The sequence below is a fragment of the Chelmon rostratus genome, chromosome 4, assembly GCF_017976325.1.
Source record: "Chelmon rostratus isolate fCheRos1 chromosome 4, fCheRos1.pri, whole genome shotgun sequence".
In the NCBI taxonomy this organism is placed as follows: domain Eukaryota; kingdom Metazoa; phylum Chordata; class Actinopteri; order Chaetodontiformes; family Chaetodontidae; genus Chelmon; species Chelmon rostratus.
This window is the reverse complement of record NC_055661.1, coordinates 29003679-29025400: the sequence shown is the minus strand read 5'-3', so window position 1 is coordinate 29025400 and position 21722 is coordinate 29003679. Positions and strand designations below refer to the sequence as shown.

Sequence of the window (21722 nt, the reverse complement as noted above, 5' to 3'; positions counted from 1 at the left end):
AATCCCTCGTTTCATCTCTCATTTTTTTTTTATCTCCATAACACCTCCTTTATTTTTTTCCTTCTTCCCCTCTGTCCCCTTTCCTCCTTCTCAACATGTACATCTTCTCTTTGTCTCCCCCTCCACCCACCCTGAGCCTCCCTCCGTCCTCCTGGCTGACGGCGAGCTGCTCTTTGGCGAAGGCCGGCTGATGATTGGCAGCTCCGTGTGCTCTGACTCCTGATGAATTCTGACGCTCGTCTTTGTAATTGTAATGAAGGACAGAAAGGAAGGCGGCAGGGATCTTTTCTCTTATTCACTTTCTTGTCGCACACTCGTGAGGAAATACACATTTTCTCTTCCCGCCCCCTCCCCAATTATAGCTGTATTTTGTTACCCCAGCCACGCTCTCCCTGGAGAGGCAGCGAGGGAGCGAGACTGAAGCGGCACAGAGCAGATATTACATTTGCATGTGTCTCATACGCTGGTGTGTTTCTTGGTCTTTGCTTAAGTAGGTCACTGTCACTGCAGTTTGCAGCACAAACCTTCTAAAAATGTGACAGCAAAGCAGCTTCTCAACCTGTTGTGATGAGACCGCCTGCCTCGTGCTCTCAGCTCTCATTTACATTTCACTTGGCCTCTTTGTTCACGTTCAAAATAAAATCCACACAGTGGTTCTTTTTTTTTTTCCTGACGAGAAGTGGATTTAAAGAGTGGTTTGAGTTTTCTCTGTAACCAATCAGAGAAAAGTCAACATGCTGAAAGTCGCTGCGGATCCCGGCGGATGTCACATGACTTTCAGTTCAGTGCTGGAACGAGTGACCCCTGCAGGTTCTGTGTGACAGCTGTGACCTGAGACTGCAAACACACCTGAGCATCGTGCAAACGGACAGACGAGTAACAAGCGAACAAGCCGTCAGCTCAGGACAGAAATCGTATCAGTGTTTGTCTGAAATAAGTAACAACAGGTGTGACTGTAACAGATTAAACCCCACAAGGTTTTCAGCCTACCTGTCAGTGAAACAACATGTCAACAGGAAATAGCAGAAAGGTAGTGAAATGACCATCAAAAGCTTCCACGGCCCAAGTGGCAAATCTTGACTTTGACTCCAAACAGTTGGCGATGCATGTAGTCGATCAGTTCATTGATTGATTATCTAGTCGTTAAAGCGCTGCACATCAAAACCAGATGAGGCTTTCTTAGATGGTTTGAGACACAAAGAGCCCCCAAACTTTGCACAGACTTATGCAAATATAGCTGAGAAGTCTTGACTGTCCCACACACACACACACACACACACACACACACACAGACACACACACAGACACACAGAGTGTCCACGTCACTGCTGTGTGTGGTTCCTCTGCAGAGGGAGATGGATTCTCCTGTCTCTGAATAAGCCTTGTATTGACTAATGGTCCACAGCAGCCGGAGCCGTGAAGTGCGACCGTGCAGTGACTGCGCCTGCTAACAGCCCCAGCGAGACCTTTTTCTCTTTCAAATGTAACTTCAGCAACACACGAGATCTTCAGGAGACGTTTCACACAAGTGCTGCGAACACTAACAAGCTTCTGTTTGACTAATAACACACACGCGTTCTGCTCTCCAGCCGCAGACGGACAGGTCCCGTCTGACAGGAAGCAAATGTTCGTATTAATATTTGAGTTTCTGCATCGTCCAGACGAGCTGCCGAGGAAAATGAATAATTGATGTGGAAATGTCCGACTACTTAATCTCTGCTCCTGTTTCTGAGGCCAGCAGCCTTCCCTCTCCCATCCGTGTGTGTGTGTGTGTGTGTGTGTGTGTGTGTGTGTGTGTGTGTGTGTGTGTGTGTGTGTCTGTGTGTCTGTGTGTGTGTGTGTCTGTGTGTGTGTGTGTCTGTGTGTGTGTGTTTCTCTGTGTGTGTGTCTGTGTGTGTGTCTGTGTGTGTGTCTGTGTCTGTGTCTGTGTGTGTGTGTGTGTGTGTGTGTGTGTGTGTGTGTGTGTCTGTAGGTCATATGTTAATGTGTGAATGTGTTTCTGAGTTCACGTGTTTATGTGTTCACATGTGCATGGTGTGTATGGAAGAGTATGTATGTTTGTGTGTTCATGAGTGTGCATGTGTTTATGTGTGCATGTGTATGTGTGTGCATGTGTTTATGTGTGCATGTGTATGTGTGTGCATGTGTTTATGTGTGCATGTGTATGTGTGTGCATGTGTTTATGCGTGCATGTGTCAGCGTGCTCATGAAGCGATCTCAGCTTCATTCAGAGGAGGATCATCAGTTTTCTGGGCGTCGCCTCCGCAGCATATCGTTCAGTTGGTGCTGCAGGTGTTTTATGTCCGCCTCTCGGATGTTTGCTCTCCGTGTTGAACCTGATTGAAACTTGATTGATGACGTGTTTCAGACCGAATTGCTCTTTCGGTTTCGCTTTATTATCCAGCGTGGCATGAAGTTCGTGTTTCTGTTCTGCCAACATGGAAGCTGCAGCGGCGTTTGCAAAGAATAACAACTTCATCAGTGTTTTTAAGAAACATCGCACCCACAGGTGTGATTAATATTCATATGAGGCTTCTGACCCACAGGTGATTTTTAGCAGTTCACTGAAATGAAATCAAGCGTCACTCCTCTTTGTCTGCCACTGTCTGTGGTCTGTAAAGCAGTGAGTGGAAACAGTTTCTCCTCCTTTATCTAAATACACTTCTCTCTGTGGATGGAGGAGACAGATCAGTCTGCCCTCTTATTTCTCCACCTTCCTCTTATTTTTTTCATTTGACTTCATCGTCATCACTTGAGCTTCTTCTTCACATTCTTGTTCTTCTTCCATCCTCTCGTCTTGTTGAGGGCCTGAAGAAGAATGGATGGAGGATGAAGGTTGTGCACTCTGCTTTCACACAGACGCCCGCATTGGTTTCTCATTTGTCTGTAATTTGTCAGGTTTGTTTCAAGTTTCAAGTGTGAGTAGTTTTTCTTCAGATTATACCCTAAATATTCCTCGATAAGGAAATACAGGTATCTCCTCGGAAATGTAAGGATACTGTAAGGTGACATAACAGCTAGAGCTCCAGCGATTCATTGATCAATGGATTGGGCTCGTGTCATTTCAGATTTATTTACCCAGAATCTGTCACTGAACTGATTTAATCTGCTGAGATTATGTGTTTTCAGAAGGGCGTCTGATTATTATGCTTACCTGTGTGCTTTTTATCCCTCTTTTTTGTCTGTCAGGCACCAGCCCTCTGGACAGCCCTCGCAACTTCTCCCCCAACACTGCTGCACACTTCTCGTTTGTTCCTGCACGCAGGTGAGACACACACTCTGTTGTGCAGGTGTGTTTTAGACCACAGCTGGAAAACAATCTGTGCACTATATAGGTAGGGTGGGATGGAAAACATGTAAAAAAAACTGGTTGAAATTGGGATTATAAACACAGTTTGTCCACAAACGTTCTGCCTGATCTGGAGCAACACAGCAGGTTACTTCACTGTAAAACAGTAGTGCTAAGAATCCTCTGTGGGAAGTAAAATCAAAATAAAAGACTTTAATCAGACAGGAAGTGAAGGAATTGAGGGCAGAATGGATGAGCTGTACTTCAGCTTTTAGCGCTGTGAAACGGCTCAGTGGCCTCAGCGCCTCGAGAGCCGAGCTGCCACTGACGACGAGGCAGATGATCACTCTGAGCCTGCCACTCAAACCAGGATTAATAAAGCTCTTATCTGTGTGGGCCCTCTGCACAGATAGTAATTATTGAGACGGTGTGTGTGTGTGTGTGTGTGTGTGTGTGTGTGTGTGTGTGTGTGTGCGCGTGCGCGTGCGCGTGCGTGTGCGTGTGCGTGTGACAGAGAGATGCATGCGTGTTCAGACACTTGTGTGATTTTCAATCCAAGATGAAAGACTTTAATACAAGCTCATATAAAATATAAAGAAATCCTCAGCAAACCTGCCTCTTAGATCTTCATTAAGATGATGATGTTTCCATGGTAACACACATTTGCTGTCATATTGAACCCCTGGGCTATTTCCATGACAACATCATCAAGCATTGTACGGCAGCCGTGCAGCAGCCAAAAAAGGCATTAATGCTGATTTGAATTGGAAATCCCTCTCCGTCGACTGCTGACCTCAGTGCTGCTGTGCAGCAGCGACACCCTGTGGTGGAGGGTGATGTGACAGGTCGTTCATTTCAGGGTCATTGGCTGGTGGCTCAGAAGCCTCTCAGTTTTCCTTTTCTATTCGGGAAGGATGGAAAGCATCATGTTGTCTTCAGGCAATGTATGTGACTGTCAATCTAAGATAACAGAAATGTTAAGACAAAAGTCTCAACAGTCAGTGTGACGATGACAGTGACAGAACAACACACTGTCCTCTTTTTTCTTTTTTTAATATATTTTTTTAGTAGAAGCATTATTTTTGGTTTGGTTTTGTCTCATATTGACTTTCCTGGAAAATGTCTAAAACCTGCTGTAATGAAATAAGAATAACCTGCAATGCCTAGTTATTCTACAAAGCCCCAGAAGTGCTGGAACAGGCTTGGAAAGTGTGTGCGTGTGTGCGTGCGTGCGTGCGTGCGTGCATGCGTGTGACACACACTGTGTCGGTGACAGCTGTAAAAAGAAAACCCCTGTCTTGTCTCCCTTACAGTCACGGACACAGGGCTGACAGGTAACCTCTCAGTTTTGACCTTAGACCTTTTTCCCCCCTCTCCCTGCCGCCACCCTCCTGCCCCCCGCCCCCCCGGTCTTGCATGGCTGAGCACACACACATTGAATGACACCAACGAGGACCCTGCAGGGTCTCCCCCTCTGCTGCCCAACACTCTGTGCAGGAACAATGTCTGCAGCTGCTGTGACAAACACTGAGCCAAAAATAAAATCTGGAGTCAGGAGAGTCTGTGGGACCCAGGAATGGAGAGATGGGTCATAAAACAAATATTTGTTCTTTGAAGGATGAGACTGGTGATATTCTATGTTTTTCTTATCGTCAGCAGATCTCAGAACCAGCAGTGAATGCTAGCTGCTAACTGCTAGCAGTTCTGTGTGTGTCACAGCCTGATAGATCTTCTTCCTTTGAGTCACAGAGCTCCATTAAAACACATCAGTGAGCCTCACTGCTGCTCTGACTGACATGTTCCTTCACCACCATGAACACACACTCTGTTGTTATTCTGACTCAGTCTCACACACACACACACACACACACACACACACACACACACACCGTCCTGCTGCCACAAACACTCACTACAGCATCAAATGTGGATTAATCTGCCGCTGAAAATAGTCCCTACAGAAGCTCTATTTCCTCCAGTTTGTTTGATAAAAACTACAATGAGCAGCTGGTTTAGGAAGTGAATGAACCTTTTAAAAAGGAAACTACATATTTGTGAAGAGACTTCCATCTTCAGCAGGAACCAATGGGGTTGAAGCCACAGACAGGAAGTCAGCGCTGAGAGACAGATCAGATTTTTTTTTTATTGGATTTGTTGATAATAACAGAAATGCAGAATAACAGCTGATTTATGTTTTAATAAACCAAATCCAAAGCATTTTGAAGTGTAAAATCCAGCTGTCTGTCAGGAGCAGACAGGTCAGAGTGGCTCTCAGGTGTTCACACCATCAGAGTCTCGGTGGATCCTCCTCACGGCTTTGCCTGCTCTTTGAGTCCATGTTGTCCTCGTGTTTGCACTTTCTCTCCTTCAGCTGAATCACTTCTCTGCTGTATGTGATGGCGCTGCGTCTCCTTGATATGCTGTTAGGGAATGTCTGTGTTTTAATATGAAAAGGTGGGTGTTTGCTCATGACGTCTTCATCTCTCTCCGTCTCTGTCTCTCCCCCAGGACGGATGGCAGACGCTGGTCTCTGGCCTCGTTGCCTTCCTCTGGCTATGGCACCAACACTCCGAGCTCCACCGTCTCGGTAAATATCTTTCCTCTGCTCTGTCTCTGCGTATAATTGTATGTGTTTTATGATTATGTGGATCCCAAAACCCAGAAATAAATTCTTTCTGCTCCCTCTGACTTTACTGCAAAGCAACAAGCCAGCAAAACCTCCTCTGCTGTGATACAGTCCCGTGCTCTCCCACCTTCCTCTCCTTACTACCTCCCCTCTAATGCCCTCGAGTGTACTTCTGCTTCCTGGTCTGTTTCTCCTCTTTTTCTTTCCTTCCTCATCGGGACATATCCACAGTCCCTCTGGTCTAATCCCTCTCCCTCTCCTTTACCGTCTGCTGTTCCTTCATCTCCCTTCTTGATGCCCCGGCGTGCGGTTCCTCTGTACCTGCCGCCTGTAGAATGAAGCTCAGCGTGCATCAAAGGCAGTGAGCCGAGTTAGCTGCTTAACTCGTAGATGCAGGCTGCTAGCGTGCCTGCTAGCTCGCTGTATTTACAGAGGGCCAGGGCTTCTTTGATTTCTCTTATTATGGAAGATAAATGACTTGTTAGATGAAACTGGGCCTTTGTGCGTCATTAGAAGTGGGAATAATTTGGTGGAAAAGTGATTGTTTCCCTTTTAATGTATAACCACTGTTTCAGAGTTATTGTAATGACTGTTGCGATCTGTATTTTGGACCTGTGAAACATAGTCCTCTAAATACTGCTGGAGCAATGCTACGCAGACCTAGATGTCTAATAAAACTTTCTTTTGTTATTGATATTTGATATTTTCAACCAAATTTAGCCCAGATTTAGTCCAGATATTCGACTGTGGCTCTCCAGTGGCACATCTGGAGGCAGAGTTAGCGTATTTTGCTACTACACGACACAAACGACGTGACGAGCTGTAGACAGTGAGGAAAGCAGCGTGCAGCCACAGATTAATATGAATACATCGTCGACTGCTGTTAGCATCTCTTACTGTCGGAGAGGAGCACAGGACCACAGCTGTGTCTCTGCAAACGGTACAAGTCATTTAACTGCAACTGAGCTAAAACACGGTGCTTCTGACGATATAAGTCATGATTGTGTTTTTTTAGCTCCATACTAAAAACATAGACCCACCTAAATCTGGCCCAACCCTGCAGCAGCTCCGGTCCTGAATGGACCCTGCATTCCCTGCCCTCACCTGGCCCGGACTAGCCCCAGTCTCAGCCGAGCTCCAGCCTAACCCCGCAGTAGCTCCAGTGCTGGTTGTAATCTGCTCCCTCTGTGCTCCTCCTCTCACAGTCCTCCTGTTCATCTCAGGAGAAGCTGCACCAGCTGCCCTTCCAGCCCACTCCGGACGAGCTGCACTTCCTCACCAAACACTTCAGCTCCGAGAGCATCACGGACGAGGAGGGACGGCGCTCCCCCGCCATGAGACCGCGCTCCCGCAGCCTCAGGTAGGAGCTCTGTGTGAAGGTCTCTGTGTCTCTGCTGCAGGCGGCAACCAGCCCGGCTTCTAATGGCCTCCAAACACTTATATTCTGCACCATAAAAGGCTGGAGATCAATACTGAATGCTAATATGCAAAAAAGTTTGGACCTGCGTTACTCTGTATGTCTGAGTATGCTCTACACTCCCTTTATTAGACAAGCCTAAACTATCTAAAGCAATACGATCCAGTCCACCTCCAGTCTGCCACATGTTCTGCCTTCACAAAGATCCCAATGTTCAGTTTTCATTCACGCTGTCAGACAGGTGTTAATTCAAATACATACCTAAATACATCAGTACCTAATAAAGTGGCCACTGAGTGTGTATCTGTGCTGCTTATAAGACCCGAAGTGTATTTTTTCCAAACTGAATATGAACCTTGTGACCTGGTGTGAGTGGCTTCCTGCAGAGGTAGACAAACATTAGCACACCTTCATGCCCGGGGTTGTGTGTTGTTTGTGTGTCGCCGTCAGAAAGGTCAGACTCAACCCTCTGACATGTCCATGACAGGTGGGCGCGAGCAGAGCCTCCTCGCTGTTTATCTCGGTGACACGCACCTGTTCACCTGTCCGTCTGTCCGTCTGTGCTTCATCTCCAGCTCAGACGGCTTTTTTTTTTTTCTCCGCCTCTGTTTCTACCTGTCAAGAGCTGCTTTTAGATTTACTGACTTTCAGCTTGTCTCTGCTTCTCTGTGTCATCCCTCCTCATCACTCTCTTCATTTTAATCTTTTTTTCTTTCTATCTCACCTTCAGCTCTTGTCTCAGCAGCTTCCTCCCCGTCTTTATCTCTGCTCCTTTACGGAGAGATATTGAATTCTGTCATCCTCTGAGACCAAAGAGGATGAAGTTGCATGGTGTGTGTCTGATTAGAGTCCCACTGTGTTTGTTGATTGATGTCCGGCTGTGGTGTGCACGTGCATGTGTGCGTCCTTACATAATCTCTTTTTTCTTCTGGAAAATAGAAACAGAATTGGAAATGATGAAAGGCAAAAGATGCACGTTCATACAGAGAGTAAAAACGTGGAGGATGACATGTTACAAAATGTTCCAGCTTTGATCAGAAATGTCAGAAACGCTCACAGAACCAAAGTGCTGTGATTATAGCGATGAAGTAGACGGGGAGCAGGTTATTTTGCATGCAGATGACTTTGAAAAGTGTTTCGGCTGTAGCCAGCAGTCACCCCCTCATGTGCAGGGTGGATGAGCCTCAGTGGAAAGCCTGGCATCATATTAGTCCACCAGCAGCGAGTGTCATTAAAAAGCTCTTAGCGAACAGTCTGCAAGTCCAGATAAATAACCGACAGAGCGCTGAGAGCTACGCTGAGGATTGGGGTTCAGTGTGAGTGTGAGGAAGAGCTTAAACAGGACGTCGTGAATGAGACGGACAGTGTGGAGCAGAGAGAGATGATGATTGGACCCAGGAGGAGAGGGGGGGGGGACAAGTGTGTCTGTCCATGAGAGAGTGTGAACAGATGAAAATGAGGTGCAGAGCGCAGTTTTATGCTAATTTTATGAGTCTGCTGTGAGTGATGACAGTCACCCTTTGTATCATTTAACAGTTTCTTTGTTCCTCTCTAATCTTTATTCTCCCCCCTCAGCTCGTTCCTCTCTCAGCCTCCTGTTCTGCAGTATATCCATCACTTCTTATCCGTCCCCATCTATCTGTCCGTCCACCATTCGCTCCTCCGCACGCCGAGAGCGAGCGTCCATCCATCATACCTGTGCTTCAGTCGCTGCAGCCCATTGACTTTCTGTCTGCAAAACCACATATTCTTCATCATATCATACATGTCAGCACTCATGTAATGTAAGCAGGCCTGTCTCCTTTCCATGTTCTAACCCTTTCCATGATTTCAACCCTCAGACTACCACAGTTTGTCCACAAAGAGCATTTACTGCAGTTGTTTCTGCTTAGTGTTAAGCTAGAGTCAATGAAACTCAACACTTCCTGCACATATGTTTCACATTAAATGCCTTCATGAACTTAAAGGCTTTTATTGTGACACGTCTGCAGGAAGTGTTGAGTTTCATTGACTCTAGCTTAACACTGAAAACAGCATTTCTGCTCATCAGGAAAACACGGACGAGCAGAGTGTTGAGTTCACGTTAACAGATCAGGAAACAGGAAGAGGACTTACAGAAAGTAAAAAAGATTTATTTGTATAAAGCAGGAAAAAAGGACGTCTTTAAAATAATCTGATTTTAGTTTTTCTCCCTCCTACAAAACACTTTCAGGAGATTTTTACCAAGATGTTTTCAGTGGAGTCAAGAATTTCATCATGGGGGATATTGAGGTTTTGTGGTGAACACACACACACACACACACACACACACACACACACACCTCATCCCCAGCTCTCTGTCATGGTCAATTAGGCCTCTCATTTCCCGAGTCGGCCGCCTCAGTTGTGAAGCATCAATGTTATTTTTCTCAGACCCCCCCACCTCACCGTCACCATCTGATTTGCTGTCTCGTCTGATTTACTTCAATTACCCTCTCTACCAATAAGCTCGTTTGCATTTTGAGTGCCTTTTGTCACATGTGACATCACCACTTAGCTGCAGAGAAGGAAAACGCCCTCACGTTTTAATCATGCAAAGCCCTGCAGCTGAAACACATTTTATCTTTTATTCCATCGCAGAAATGTTTCCTCTCTCTCTCACTATCCTAACTTTTGAACTTGGAGGCCCGCGTTAAAACAAAAGAACTTCCTCCGAAGCCTCGTCTCCAAGGTCGTTTCTCAAAATAATGACAAAGACGTTTTTTGCCGGGATCGCTGCGAGGCGATTTTTATTTCCCATTACAGCAGAAATATAGCCGCGTTGTAATTAGCCTTTGTCTGCCTTCCCTGTGTTATTCATCCCGGGGATTTCACTTCGACCTCCGCTGCAGCTCGCTCTGAACGGGAGCTTTATTTTAATAAAGTCTCTGGCTGCTCAGAGCCACGAGCACACGGGAAGAATAACACAGAGAGGAGAAAAAGATATTCTGTGAAAATTAAAGAATGTACATAACAGCCTGTGGCGCTGAATCCGTCTCTGTCAAGGCTAACCTTTAATTACTGAGCCCGCTGGCAGCGCCGGCCGGGCTTTGATTGATTTTTCTTTATTCAAGAAACGCCAACATGAAAGGAGAGTTTTAAAGTTGAAGGTGTTCGAGCTCTGAGTGACTGACACACATCAGCTATATAGTTTGTGTGTGTGTGTGTGTGTGTCTTTGTGTGTGTGTGTGTGTGTGTGTGTGTGTGGGCGCACAGTGGAGGCTTGTTTTGTCCAAAGGGTCAGTTCAATCAATGTTGGGCTGGTTACTTATAAGGGAAAACTCAACACTTCCTGCCTGTTTTCACATTAAAAGCTGACCAGAAAAACGTGCAGCATCACAACAAAGCAGCGTTAAACAAAAGAGGAATGGAAGCACGGTTATGTGCTGTGTGTGTGTGTGTGTGTGTGTGTGTGTGTGTGTGTGTGTGTGTGTGTGTGTGTGTGTGTGTGTGTGTGTGTCGTTACCTGTCACCGTATGTTTGGACCAATGATAAACAGCCTCCATGATGTTTAGCTCATATGTCACGTTCAGGCTGCTCTCATTCCTATTAGGCTGGTAATTGGACTTTGAGCTGCCGATGGATGACTTAAAGCATTACCTCATCACGCAGGTCACGTGTGTGTGGGTGTGTGTGTGTGGGTGTGTGTGTGTACCGATGACTCATACTGTGCAAAGACATCTGGAGCCCCAAATTCATATTTTTACTCTCTTGTCTTCTTCATCTTTTGTCTGACAAGGAATGTTTTTTTAGACTCTGTTATCTTTAACTTGTTTTATTATCATTATTTTTAAATAATATTTAGTTTAGTTTTATTATTATTATTATTATGTTGTTGTTATATTATATATATATATATTTATTGCATATTTTTGCTTTGATTGATCTTGATTAATATTATTTTATACTGTAATGATTTTTTTATTTTTGTTCTCTTTATTGCTTCGTTTTAGTCAGTTGAGTTGACTTCAGGTTAGCTTTTCAAATACTCTTATTGATGTTGTGCAGGAATCAGAGTACAACACTGTGGATCAGTTTTTCTAACTTTATTAATAATGTTGTGGTCCAACATCAGCGAACATTTTGAGTGTATAAACAGTGCAGTTATCAAGTGTGCAGGTCATTTAAATATTAAAATAAGAGTGAAGTTATGGTGAGATGATCCCTCCAGCTCTCAGTTTCCTTTGTTTTAGTCATTTTCTAAACACAAAAATCAATATCCTGGAAAACAAAACAGAATAAAAATCAAGGATGTGTTTTGATTCTTAAAAATTCTAAAAAAAAAAAGAAAAAACTGACCATGACAGATCAGAAGTTGAAATGAAAACGATTTATTATCATTTAATCAGATTATTCTCACGTGTCCCAAAACATTAAAATTGCAGTTGCAATATTTAGCAGGAGATGTTTACAGTCACATATGGATGGAATGAATAATGCATCAGGCTAACAGGCCTAAAATTGCTTAGAATGAAATTTCTCTGCCATGACACACACACACACACACACACACACACACACACACACGCACGCTGCCTGTCACCTGTTGTCGTCCCTTATTCTCCTGAAAGTGAGACACAGAAAGGTCAAGGATATTGCTGCTGTCGCTGTTTTGTCTGACTGTAGAGGGAGGTTGGAGGTGGTGGGGGGGGGGCTGTGATAGAATATAAAAAGAGATGAGTCCCCGGAGGAGGGAAATAGAGAGAAAAATTGAGTCCAGTGTGAAAGACAGATGGATTGATATTCTGTTGGAGCCGACGTGGACTGAAGGAGACATCACTGTCAGCTCATGAAACCCCCCCGAGAGCTGACGGACAGTCGCTGCAGCGAGGCTTCATTACTGACAGCTACACACACACGCACGCACACACACACACACACACACACGGTCCGCTGGTCTCTGTGTGCAGCCATGTGAGTCCATAGGTTGTCATGGTCCCCAGTTTACACTGCTGAGGACACACATATGATGAAGACCCCAAGGTCCCGTTAGTGCATGTGTGTGACCACCACCCTGCTTGTTCTCCCTCTGCGCTGCGGTGACCCGACCAATCCTGCGCGTCACATCCAGTCTGCTTGGCTGCATCCAGAACAGTCCTTCATTCGGTCTCTGTGCTTTTCTAAACCTCCATGTGGTCAGAATTAAAATCTCCCAAACATCGTTTTATATTGTTACCTTTCAGAGTACCTTTAATTTTAGCGTTAAGCATCCTGAACATTTTTAAGGCACCGGTTTACCTCCACCTGTACAGCAAAGGTAGCAGAAAGGTTCACCTCTCTGCTGAAGTGTTGTAGGAACATTAGTCAGTGTCTGCAGACAGAAGAGGTGCCAAAGCTTCAGCACACAGTGTGTTCAGATTCCAACATTTCTGCAGCATCAGTGCTCAATTTACAAAAAGATAACAGAGCTCATTTTGATCAAAGTGTGAGAGAGGCAACATGACACGGAGGCTGATGCATCTGTTTCCATCGGTGGATTGAAGCTTCTGCAGACAGACCGACATAAAGGCTGATTATCTCTGTGTAACGTTCGGTCCAGCTTTAGTCAAACCGACACTTGAACGCATCATCGAGGCCTCTGCGGTCGGACTCACTTGTCGTGTCTGTCTCGTTTCAGTCCCGGACGCTCGCCCATCTCCTTCGACCACGAGATCGTGATGATGAACCACGTGTACAAAGAGAGGTTCCCCAAGGTTTGTGCTGCAGACACACACTTCCTGTTCAGGGGTAATCCACTGTGGGTGTAGCAGAAAGGCGGGGGGGGAGAGAACACGTGGAAACAAGTCACTGGTTGTAATCAACACTTCAGGTGTGTAGATGCAACCACAGGAAAAGGTCATGATTGAGTAGAGTAGAAGGGTCTCGTTCTCTTTGCGGGGGGGGTTTACTGAAGAAGCTGCAGGGGGTGTTAAGTTTTCTTTTTTGAATAATGATTTAATGTGACCTGATTTCCTCTCACATGATTTTATAGTGTGTACCTGCAGTTTTAGGTCACGTACGTCTCTCCATGTGTCTGCCTCGTGTGTCCCTCTTCTATGACTCATCCTCGTCTCCCCCCTCTCATCGACCCCCTCCTCCCTCCCCGCAGGCGACGGCTCAAATGGAGGAGCGTCTGGCCGAGCTGCTCTCCTCCTCGGCCCCGGATAAGGTCTGCCCACTGGCCGACGGGGTCCTGAGCTTCATCCACCATCAGCTGATAGAGCTGTCCAGAGACTGCCTGGAGAAAAGCAGGGAGGGCCTCATCACCTCCCGCTACTTCTACGAGCTCCAGGAGAGCCTGGAGAAGCTGCTGCAAGACGTGAGTTTGACGGCAGTTTATTCACACACAGACGATCTCTCCATTTAAAAACAGATCTGTACGATGGAAGCTCAGTGGAAAGAGCTCCTGCTCTCGTCTACTTGTCCCCTCAGTCGTTCTCGCTACAGGAAATCTAAATTTCAAAAACTTGTGAATCAGCATCACTTTGCGTCATCGCTGTAGAGTTGCATGACTAATTTTCACATCTGTCATGGGCAGAGCATTGCATTATGGGATTTCTCCGAAGCGTCTATGCTGTGGATGTTTTTGCTTTGACACGGAGAATTTGATCGAGCAATGAGGAGAATATAGTCCAGATTCAGACAGTTCGGTCCTTATTTTACCACAATTTCCTGATTATTTCCTGGAAATGAACACTGGTGATTCATCGGCAGACTCCTGGAAAAGGTTGTGTAAAAAGTGTTCAGTTGGTTAGCTTCTAGTTAAATCTTTCCAATTAACTACGAACATAAGATTCAGTGAAAGGTAGAAGAGCTTTCAGTGTTAAAGTACGTAGTTTTGTGGAGCAGCTGCCTCTAAACTCCACACTGTACCCTGCAGGAAGCACCAAACCCCCCTGACAATTCTCACGATTTTACATCATTCTCGTTGTTTCCTCGAACGACAGCAGTGTCAAATGTCTGCTGTGATAAATTCTCTCCTGGACCGTTGATGAAGACATCATGACGATGGCACCTGCCCGGTCACGCTCCATTTACCGTGGAACAACTCACGGCGTGACGCGCCCCGTCGTTCACTCATCGCGGTCACCGCCGTCAGGGCCGCGTGATGTCATACAAAGGCACACAGACTGTGGCCAGGTGGCACAGTGTGTGTGTGTGTGTGTGTGTGCGTGTGCGTGTGTGTGTGCGTGTGCGTGTGTGTGTGTGTGTGTGCTGGGCTTCATGGGACCATGTCAGACCGTTTTTGTGTGTTTCTGCATGTGCTTCAATGCGTGTGAATGTAGGATTGTATTTACATGTGTGCGGCAGCGGTGACATCTCTATTAGCTCAGTTTTCCAGGGCCTGGGGGGGCGACATTATGGCTCCCACCGGCCCCTTATTGACCTTCTGTTCTGCTGGGACACACACGCACAAACTATCCCTCAATCACACACACGTATGCAGGCGAGCACGCACACACACATCCTCTCCGATTTTAATTTCACACTCCAGCAGTCACCGGGGGCTGACAGATGACTCTCCCAGACGAGCAGGAGGGGTGAAGGAGGTGTAGTCGGAGGGTTTTCGGGATGGGCGGGGTTTGGAGGGGATTCCTCTGCTTCTGATTGGCCGGCGGGCTCACAGAGGGGAGGTGGGCGTACGTGCACGGAGCCTGTTCGAATGCTTTTGGAGGGCGTGAGGAACTGGACTCGAACACATCTGGAGAAGCTGTAGACGCCGGAGCTGCAATGCGGGCTGGATGATGACATCACCAATTAGGCGCCATTAGGCTGTTTTTTTGGCAGGGAGGGGGGGGGGTCTGGCGAATGGCCAAGTGAGGCAGCAGGTGGAGCAGAGCAGAGGAGAGGATGAGGCCGTGAGCAGGTGGACGGAGGTGTAGAAACAGCCTCCCCGCCTGTGTGGCTTATGGAAATTCCTTGTTTTTTGGTTTTTCGGTGGAAACATGTCTCGCGTATCGTGGCAGAGGAGGCTGGAGCAGGAGGAGCGGGCGCTGGAGGAGGTGCTGAGGAGGAGCGAGTGGAAGGTGTTCACTCACAGCTGGGAGGAGGAGGAGGAGGCGGACGCAGACTTTACAGTTGAGTCGATTTCAGTTTGATGCGGTCGAGCTGCGTCGTACAGTGACGCAGCGCCGTGGCTTCTCTGCAGCTTCAGACTGAAGCTTTGACTCTGACACGAGTTGAGCTTCAGCTCTGCTGTAGCTGCTTTTACACGATGCCTCAGGTGCTCGTTCACTGTTTTCATCAGGCTTTAACTTCCTGCCGCTCAGAGACTCTTTGATTTCAGCTCGTTTTGTAAGAGGTGTCACTGCTTCTGAAAATATTCAAAAATAGTCGAGTATGTCCCAGAGGTCGATACATTAATTATTAAATCTTCTTCAATCAGTCAGCTTCTGTGGGGTTTTTTTCTGTAGCTTGTTAATAATTCAGACTTTTAATGAGTCATCCGGCCATTTTTACTGGTTCATTAAGAAGCGATTAGACAACATGCTCGATAGAAAATACTTCAAACTTGTACGTTACTCGTCTCCTTTAACTATATATTTTTCATTTAGAGCCTCTGGATGAGGCTCGATTATGAGTTTTTCCCTTTCGGGACATTCAGGGCTGATGAATGATGCCTTCGCTGCTTTGGTGTGTGAGAGCTGCTGGACTCCCAGATGTTTTCCTGGAGGGTCAGGAAACTCTTCAGGATCAGGACTGAGATCTGAGCCTGGTCTTATGTGCCTTTGTTGTTCAGTTTAAAGGGTCAGTTCACCCAAATCATAAAAAAATCACTTTCCACTTGTGGTCTCTGTTTTATTTTCTGTCTATTATATATTCAAATGTATTATGTTAGATGTAGCTTTATATTGTGTCACAATATTAATGTTGGCGATATGGAAGATTTTCTGAAAATACACTTTCAGCACTTTTTACTACAAAAAATAACCAGATGTGTCAGTTTTCATGGCTGATCCAGTTAATTACGTACCAATTTAATAATCCTGTAAATGCAGGAACAAGCAGAGAGTTTAAAGGAATAACTTCCTGTAACAGTGGAGGGAAATCTCTTGACACACATCTCCAGCATAGCTTCTTTCACCCTGGGCTCTGAAATGTTAGAGCACCTTCCCGTTTCTGTGGAAACATCATATTTACAGAAAATCAGCAGCAGCTCGTCTTTGTAGAGATGATGTCAATGATTTGACGAACTGACCCTTTAACTGTCACTGTACAGAGAAAAACATACAGAAAGCCTGTTTCTCTCATGCGTTGAGTCTTTGAGTCTCTCAGGTTTGTTCAGGGCTCACAGAGTCATGTCCTCCATCAGCTCACATGTGTTATAATACCAGGTGTGTTTCAGGGGATGAAACCGTTAAATCATTACATTTTAGTTTCAGTCTGTCCACTCTTCTGCTCCTGACACGTCGCAGTCCTTTGCCTTTGTCCTTGTTGCTTTTCCATTCCTTTATTCATCCATCCGTTCTCTCTCCGCTGGTGCCACGACCCCATTACAGAGCTCGCAGGAGGCCGACTCACCTCTCCTCCTTCAGTCCTCTTCTTGCCTTTTATCTCCCCTTCACCTTTACCCCTCTCCTTCGTCTCTCTTTTCTCCACTACTCGTCCTCTCTTCTGCTTCCTCATCCATCCCTGTCACGGGGCCTTCGTGACCTTCCTGGCCATCGCCATGACAACTGCATCCAGGCCATCCTTTGCTGGAACCCCTGTGAGACCCTGTTAGACCCCCCGTAGGTCACCTGAGGGCAGAGAGGGAGGCGGAGTGCGAACTCAGCACCGGTGATCTGTCACCAGAACCTGAACCTTCAGCCTGTTCATCAGGGCTCACATACAACCGCAAACATCTGGTTTTAATTGGCTTTCAGCTGCACTCAGGTGGACACATCACCTGCTCTCAGACACTGAAGATCACTCCCCAACAGGCCAAACAATAGCTGACGTCACTTCTGTCCCTTCATTTGTAGGGAAACGAGAGGCGGCGTGACATCACGAGTAGAAAATTTTCACCTTTGAGCAACGATCACTTAACGAGCTTCTAGTGACCAACCAATGAGATAGCAGCTTCCTGTTGAATCAGTTTTAGTTCTGGAACCATAGAGATGGATGAAAAGATCCGATTCACCTCTGAGCTGTGGACCTTAAACCATTTATTCTAAATATATATATATATATTTAAATTGAATTATTACACATTATCTAATGACTGTTGTGTACTAGCTGCGACACAACGTGCGATCACAGCTGCTACTGATTTTTTTTAAATTATTGTTTACTGTGTGTGAAACCCTTAAAATAGAACACTAGCCTTTATTGTCCAAATGTAAGGACATCAGAATAAGAAAAAGATCTTTGAAAATGCTAAAGATGCCTCATTATTTACTTTTCTTTCTCAAGATCAAAATATTTTACCAGGAAAACACGTCCCGTAATGGATGCTGGATGTTTCAGTAACTGATCAGGACATTTTACAGTGTAGAGACGAACCTGTGAAAACCAGCACTGATAGCAAATAATAATGCTTTTTTATATAAGCTTCCTCAGAAATTAAATCAGTTCCAATAAATAAGCAACAAATTCAACAAAAATATCAAAACATTTAAGGAAAATAAGAGTCAAACATATAAATATAAGCTTTTAAAACTCAGAAACAATAATACATTACACTGAACTATGAAGAATATTAAATGTTTTTTTAAGTAGACCTCTATTAAATTATTTTAAAGTTAAAACTAACCGGTCACCTTCAGTCACCTACTATTATTATTTTTATTATTATTATTATGATACTATTGATAATTTGTGATCAGATGAAATCTATAGATTCTGTCACACAGAACACACACATGCAAGCAAGCTGTTAAAGCACATTTTCTACACTGTACCCACCATGGACAAGCATTAAATATGCAGAGTCTCACACACACACACACACACACACACACACACACACACACACACACACTCTCTGACACACTCTGACTGGTTAATTAGCCGCTGCACAGTGGGGGTCCGTCCCTCAGCTGTCCATTATTCACCGATCACTGGCCTGTACAGTCAACACACACACACACACACACACACACACACACAGCCTCCTCCACACTGACATACACATACCCTAATACATATTTAGCGTGCACATACAGTACATAGACGCCCCCTCCCCTCCAGGTTTCATTACAGTTATAAATAATTCAGGGGGGGTCCGGACCCCTATGCCTCCTGCGTCTGTCTCTGTTAGACTAACAGCAACGAGCTGCCTGCTTTGTTTATGTGCTGCCACCTCCTCTCCGTTAGCCCCTGTGACACATACATACACTACATGCATTATAGATGCATGCATACATGCTGCACACACACACACACACACACACACACACACACACACACACACACACACGGTACACCCCGGAGAATGAAGCATGTTTTAGTGGCTGGTTTATAATTGTTACAGCTTCCACTTTGCACACACACACACACACACACTTGACTTCCACCCCATTTCTTTCCGGGGATCAGTGTTTGCTCCAGACGCGTTTGCACTCAGTTACAGTGGCTTGCTGGGTAAATTGCTCTGTCTCCACACTGACAGGCATTTCACGGTGGATCTCAGGGAGCGAGGCGGAGGTCGTTCTGATTTAGATTACCTCTCAGGTGTCACCGCGGGAAGGACTCCGCTGTCCGACTGTCCTCAAACTGTTCGTTCTGCTTTGTTTGTGAAGGACAAACACAAAGCGAGAGACATTCTCTGCACAGCTTCAAGGTCAAAGGAGACTCCACGATGATAAATGACTGAAAATATAATTAAAGATAATGAAGAGGTGTTATTATGAGGGAACAGTCATGTCCCAGACCAAAGTCGATGCATTAAAAGCTAATGTATGTAGAAAATCCCTCTCTAACATGTGAAAGTAAACTCCTGCTGCTGAGCTAACCGTCCTCCTGTTGTTGCTCTGTCGTCTTTGTGTGCGCAGGCTCACGAGCGCTCAGAGAGCGTGGAGGTCACCTTCGTCACACAACTCGTGAAGAAGCTGATGATCATCATCGCCCGGCCGGCGCGTCTGCTGGAGTGTCTGGTGAGAGAAACTCGATGACTGAGCACGGTCACACTCGCAGGAAGCCAAACGTGTCACAGACTCGTGTTACAAGTTCCAGACAAAGCACATTCATTCACATCGTTTCTACATTTACTCAAGCGCTGCACTTAAAGAGGGGGGTTTACACATCAAAGTCAGTTTAGGGTGTTTTCTAACACCCTGCTCCTCCAAGTCCCCAGCACCGGGCTCTCGAGCCTTTTGCTCGGCCGCACCACGCCTCTGGACCAGCCTCCCAACCCAGCTGAGGGCTATTCAGAGCCTAGACTCTTTTAAATCAGGCCTGAAAACTTTTTTATTCAGAAAGGCCGATGAATGTTGATTATGAACTGATTTTAACCTGTTTATTGTTTTCATTGAGCATTGCTATTGCTACTTTGTAGCACTTTGAGATTCTGCAGATGAAAAGTGCACTAGAAATTTATTATTATTATTAGATAGATAGAGAGATAGAGAGATTGATAGATATTCATCTCCAAAGAAATTTGCAGTTCCAGCAGCTCAAAAAGGTGGACACACAAGGGCATGCAAAATCAGAACAAGAACTACTTTCTAGTAAAGAACAACTTACAAGTGATGAACAACTTTCAAGGACAGATCAACCTTCAAGTGAGAGGCAAAAATCCAATAGAAAATAACAATATAAGAAAAAATAGTGAAATAAAAATAAAGAACTAAGCTTTACAGGATAAACATCTGAACTAAACATTCGAGCAGTTAAATATGTGCGCAGTTGTGCAAAGTAACAGTGTGCAATAGTCGGTTTGAGTCCAGCATATTATTATTATTATTACTATTATTATTATTTGGAAAGTGTGTGAAGTCAGATAAATGTCCTCAAGTGATGTCACTCGAGTCGGCGTCGGTGAGGGCTGAAGAAGTTTGAAACTGAATCAAATCTATTGATGTGAACTCAGAAAGCCATGAGCTGAACAGACTTCTGTAGCTGCTGCTCATCTCGCTACGTTAGCCGCTACTAGCATAACACACACCAATGTTCAACCGAAGTGCCATTGGTCGGTTTCATCGTGGGTAATGTAGGTGCCAGAGTTTGACCAGGAAGAAGAACACGTGGAGTAAAAACGATAATAAAATCGCTGTTTTTTGATTGATTTTGATTTAAGCTGTTTCTAAATGTCCGACCATCTTCGTAGGAGGACAACACTAAATCAGTGGAAATCAGAGGCGCTTTGACTTTACTGAATATTTCCATTTTCTGCTGCTTTATAAATCTGCTCTGCTGCATTTCAGAGGAAAATAATGTGGGTTTTTGCTGCACTGCATTTATCAAACAGCAGGAGTTCATAATAAACCTCAAACCATTTCATCATCTTGTGAGGTATGATGCATCGTTAAATACTAAACTACCAGCAGTACCAGCAATAATTCTGCACTTTTAAGTAAGACCAAACAGAAGCTTGAGTGTTAGAAGCAAATGCGAGCACATAACCCACAAAAAACATGCAAATAAGCCTTGTGTTGGTATGTTTTCATGGTGTGTCGTACTGATTTACTGTAGCTGTTTTCTTCACTGTTCTGATCAGCCTCGTCCTGCTCTGTTAGCAGTCGTTGCATTTTAATCACACGGCGGCACAGCGATGGAAATTAGAGTCTGTCTGAAAGACCGCTGTGAAAAATATGAGCAGTATTAACTGGAATAGCTCTCCATATTGTACAGCTCGACTCCACGAAGGGTTAATAAACAGTTTAGAGCTTCCTGCTCCCTGATGTCAGATGGTTCAACCACAGCGATTCATCCTGTGAGAATTTTAAACCAGCCTGACGTACACACACACATTAACACCTCTCAGCCGGCAGGGGTGTACACATGAAATGCAGAGGCCCTTTCTCCGGCCTGCACACTGAGCTCCGTCAGTTTGGGCTGAGGTGGTGCACATGGGGTCAAACGGGTGGATCGGACCTTGTGCAAACCCGGAATGAGACAAGAAGCAGAATAAGAAGAGGGGAGATCAGATAAAGACAGAGTGAAAAAAACAAGTGTGACAGAGGGATAACTGGAGGGGCAGAGGAGGGTGAGGAGGAGAGGGAGGGAGGACAGGAGTCCGCTCTGTGCTCACATCGGTAGTTTTGACTAATCACATACAGCTGAAGCTGTGACACTGTACAGGATGGCTTTTTATAAATGGAGGCAGATAGAGGAGGAGGCGTGGGGTGTGTCTTTACATGTACACTGTGTGTTTGTGTGTGTGTGTGTGTGTGTGTCTTTGTCAGAGGACACAGCAGTTAAAATGCTCCTGTTACTTTAGTAATCTGTCAACACAAAATACTCCAGTTCAG

General features: G+C 45.4%; 1 protein-coding gene across 6 annotated transcripts in view; it reads left to right on the top strand.

Annotated features, from left to right (window-relative positions):
* The window catches only part of mast2 (microtubule associated serine/threonine kinase 2), a 169313-nt gene that overhangs the window by 131784 nt on the left and 15807 nt on the right, over window positions 1-21722 (top strand). For 4 of the 6 annotated variants that reach the window (XM_041935955.1, XM_041935954.1, XM_041935958.1 and 1 more), the window contains 7 exons: window positions 3190-3265; window positions 4603-4623; window positions 5798-5876; window positions 7121-7275; window positions 12968-13043; window positions 13439-13648; window positions 19305-19406. In XM_041935955.1, the coding sequence (XP_041791889.1) occupies window positions 3190-3265; window positions 4603-4623; window positions 5798-5876; window positions 7121-7275; window positions 12968-13043; window positions 13439-13648; window positions 19305-19406 (719 nt within the window). The remainder of the gene's footprint in view (window positions 1-3189; window positions 3266-4602; window positions 4624-5797; window positions 5877-7120; window positions 7276-12967; window positions 13044-13438; window positions 13649-19304; window positions 19407-21722) is intronic. The other 2 variants (XM_041935957.1, XM_041935960.1) reach the window with 1 other exon arrangement.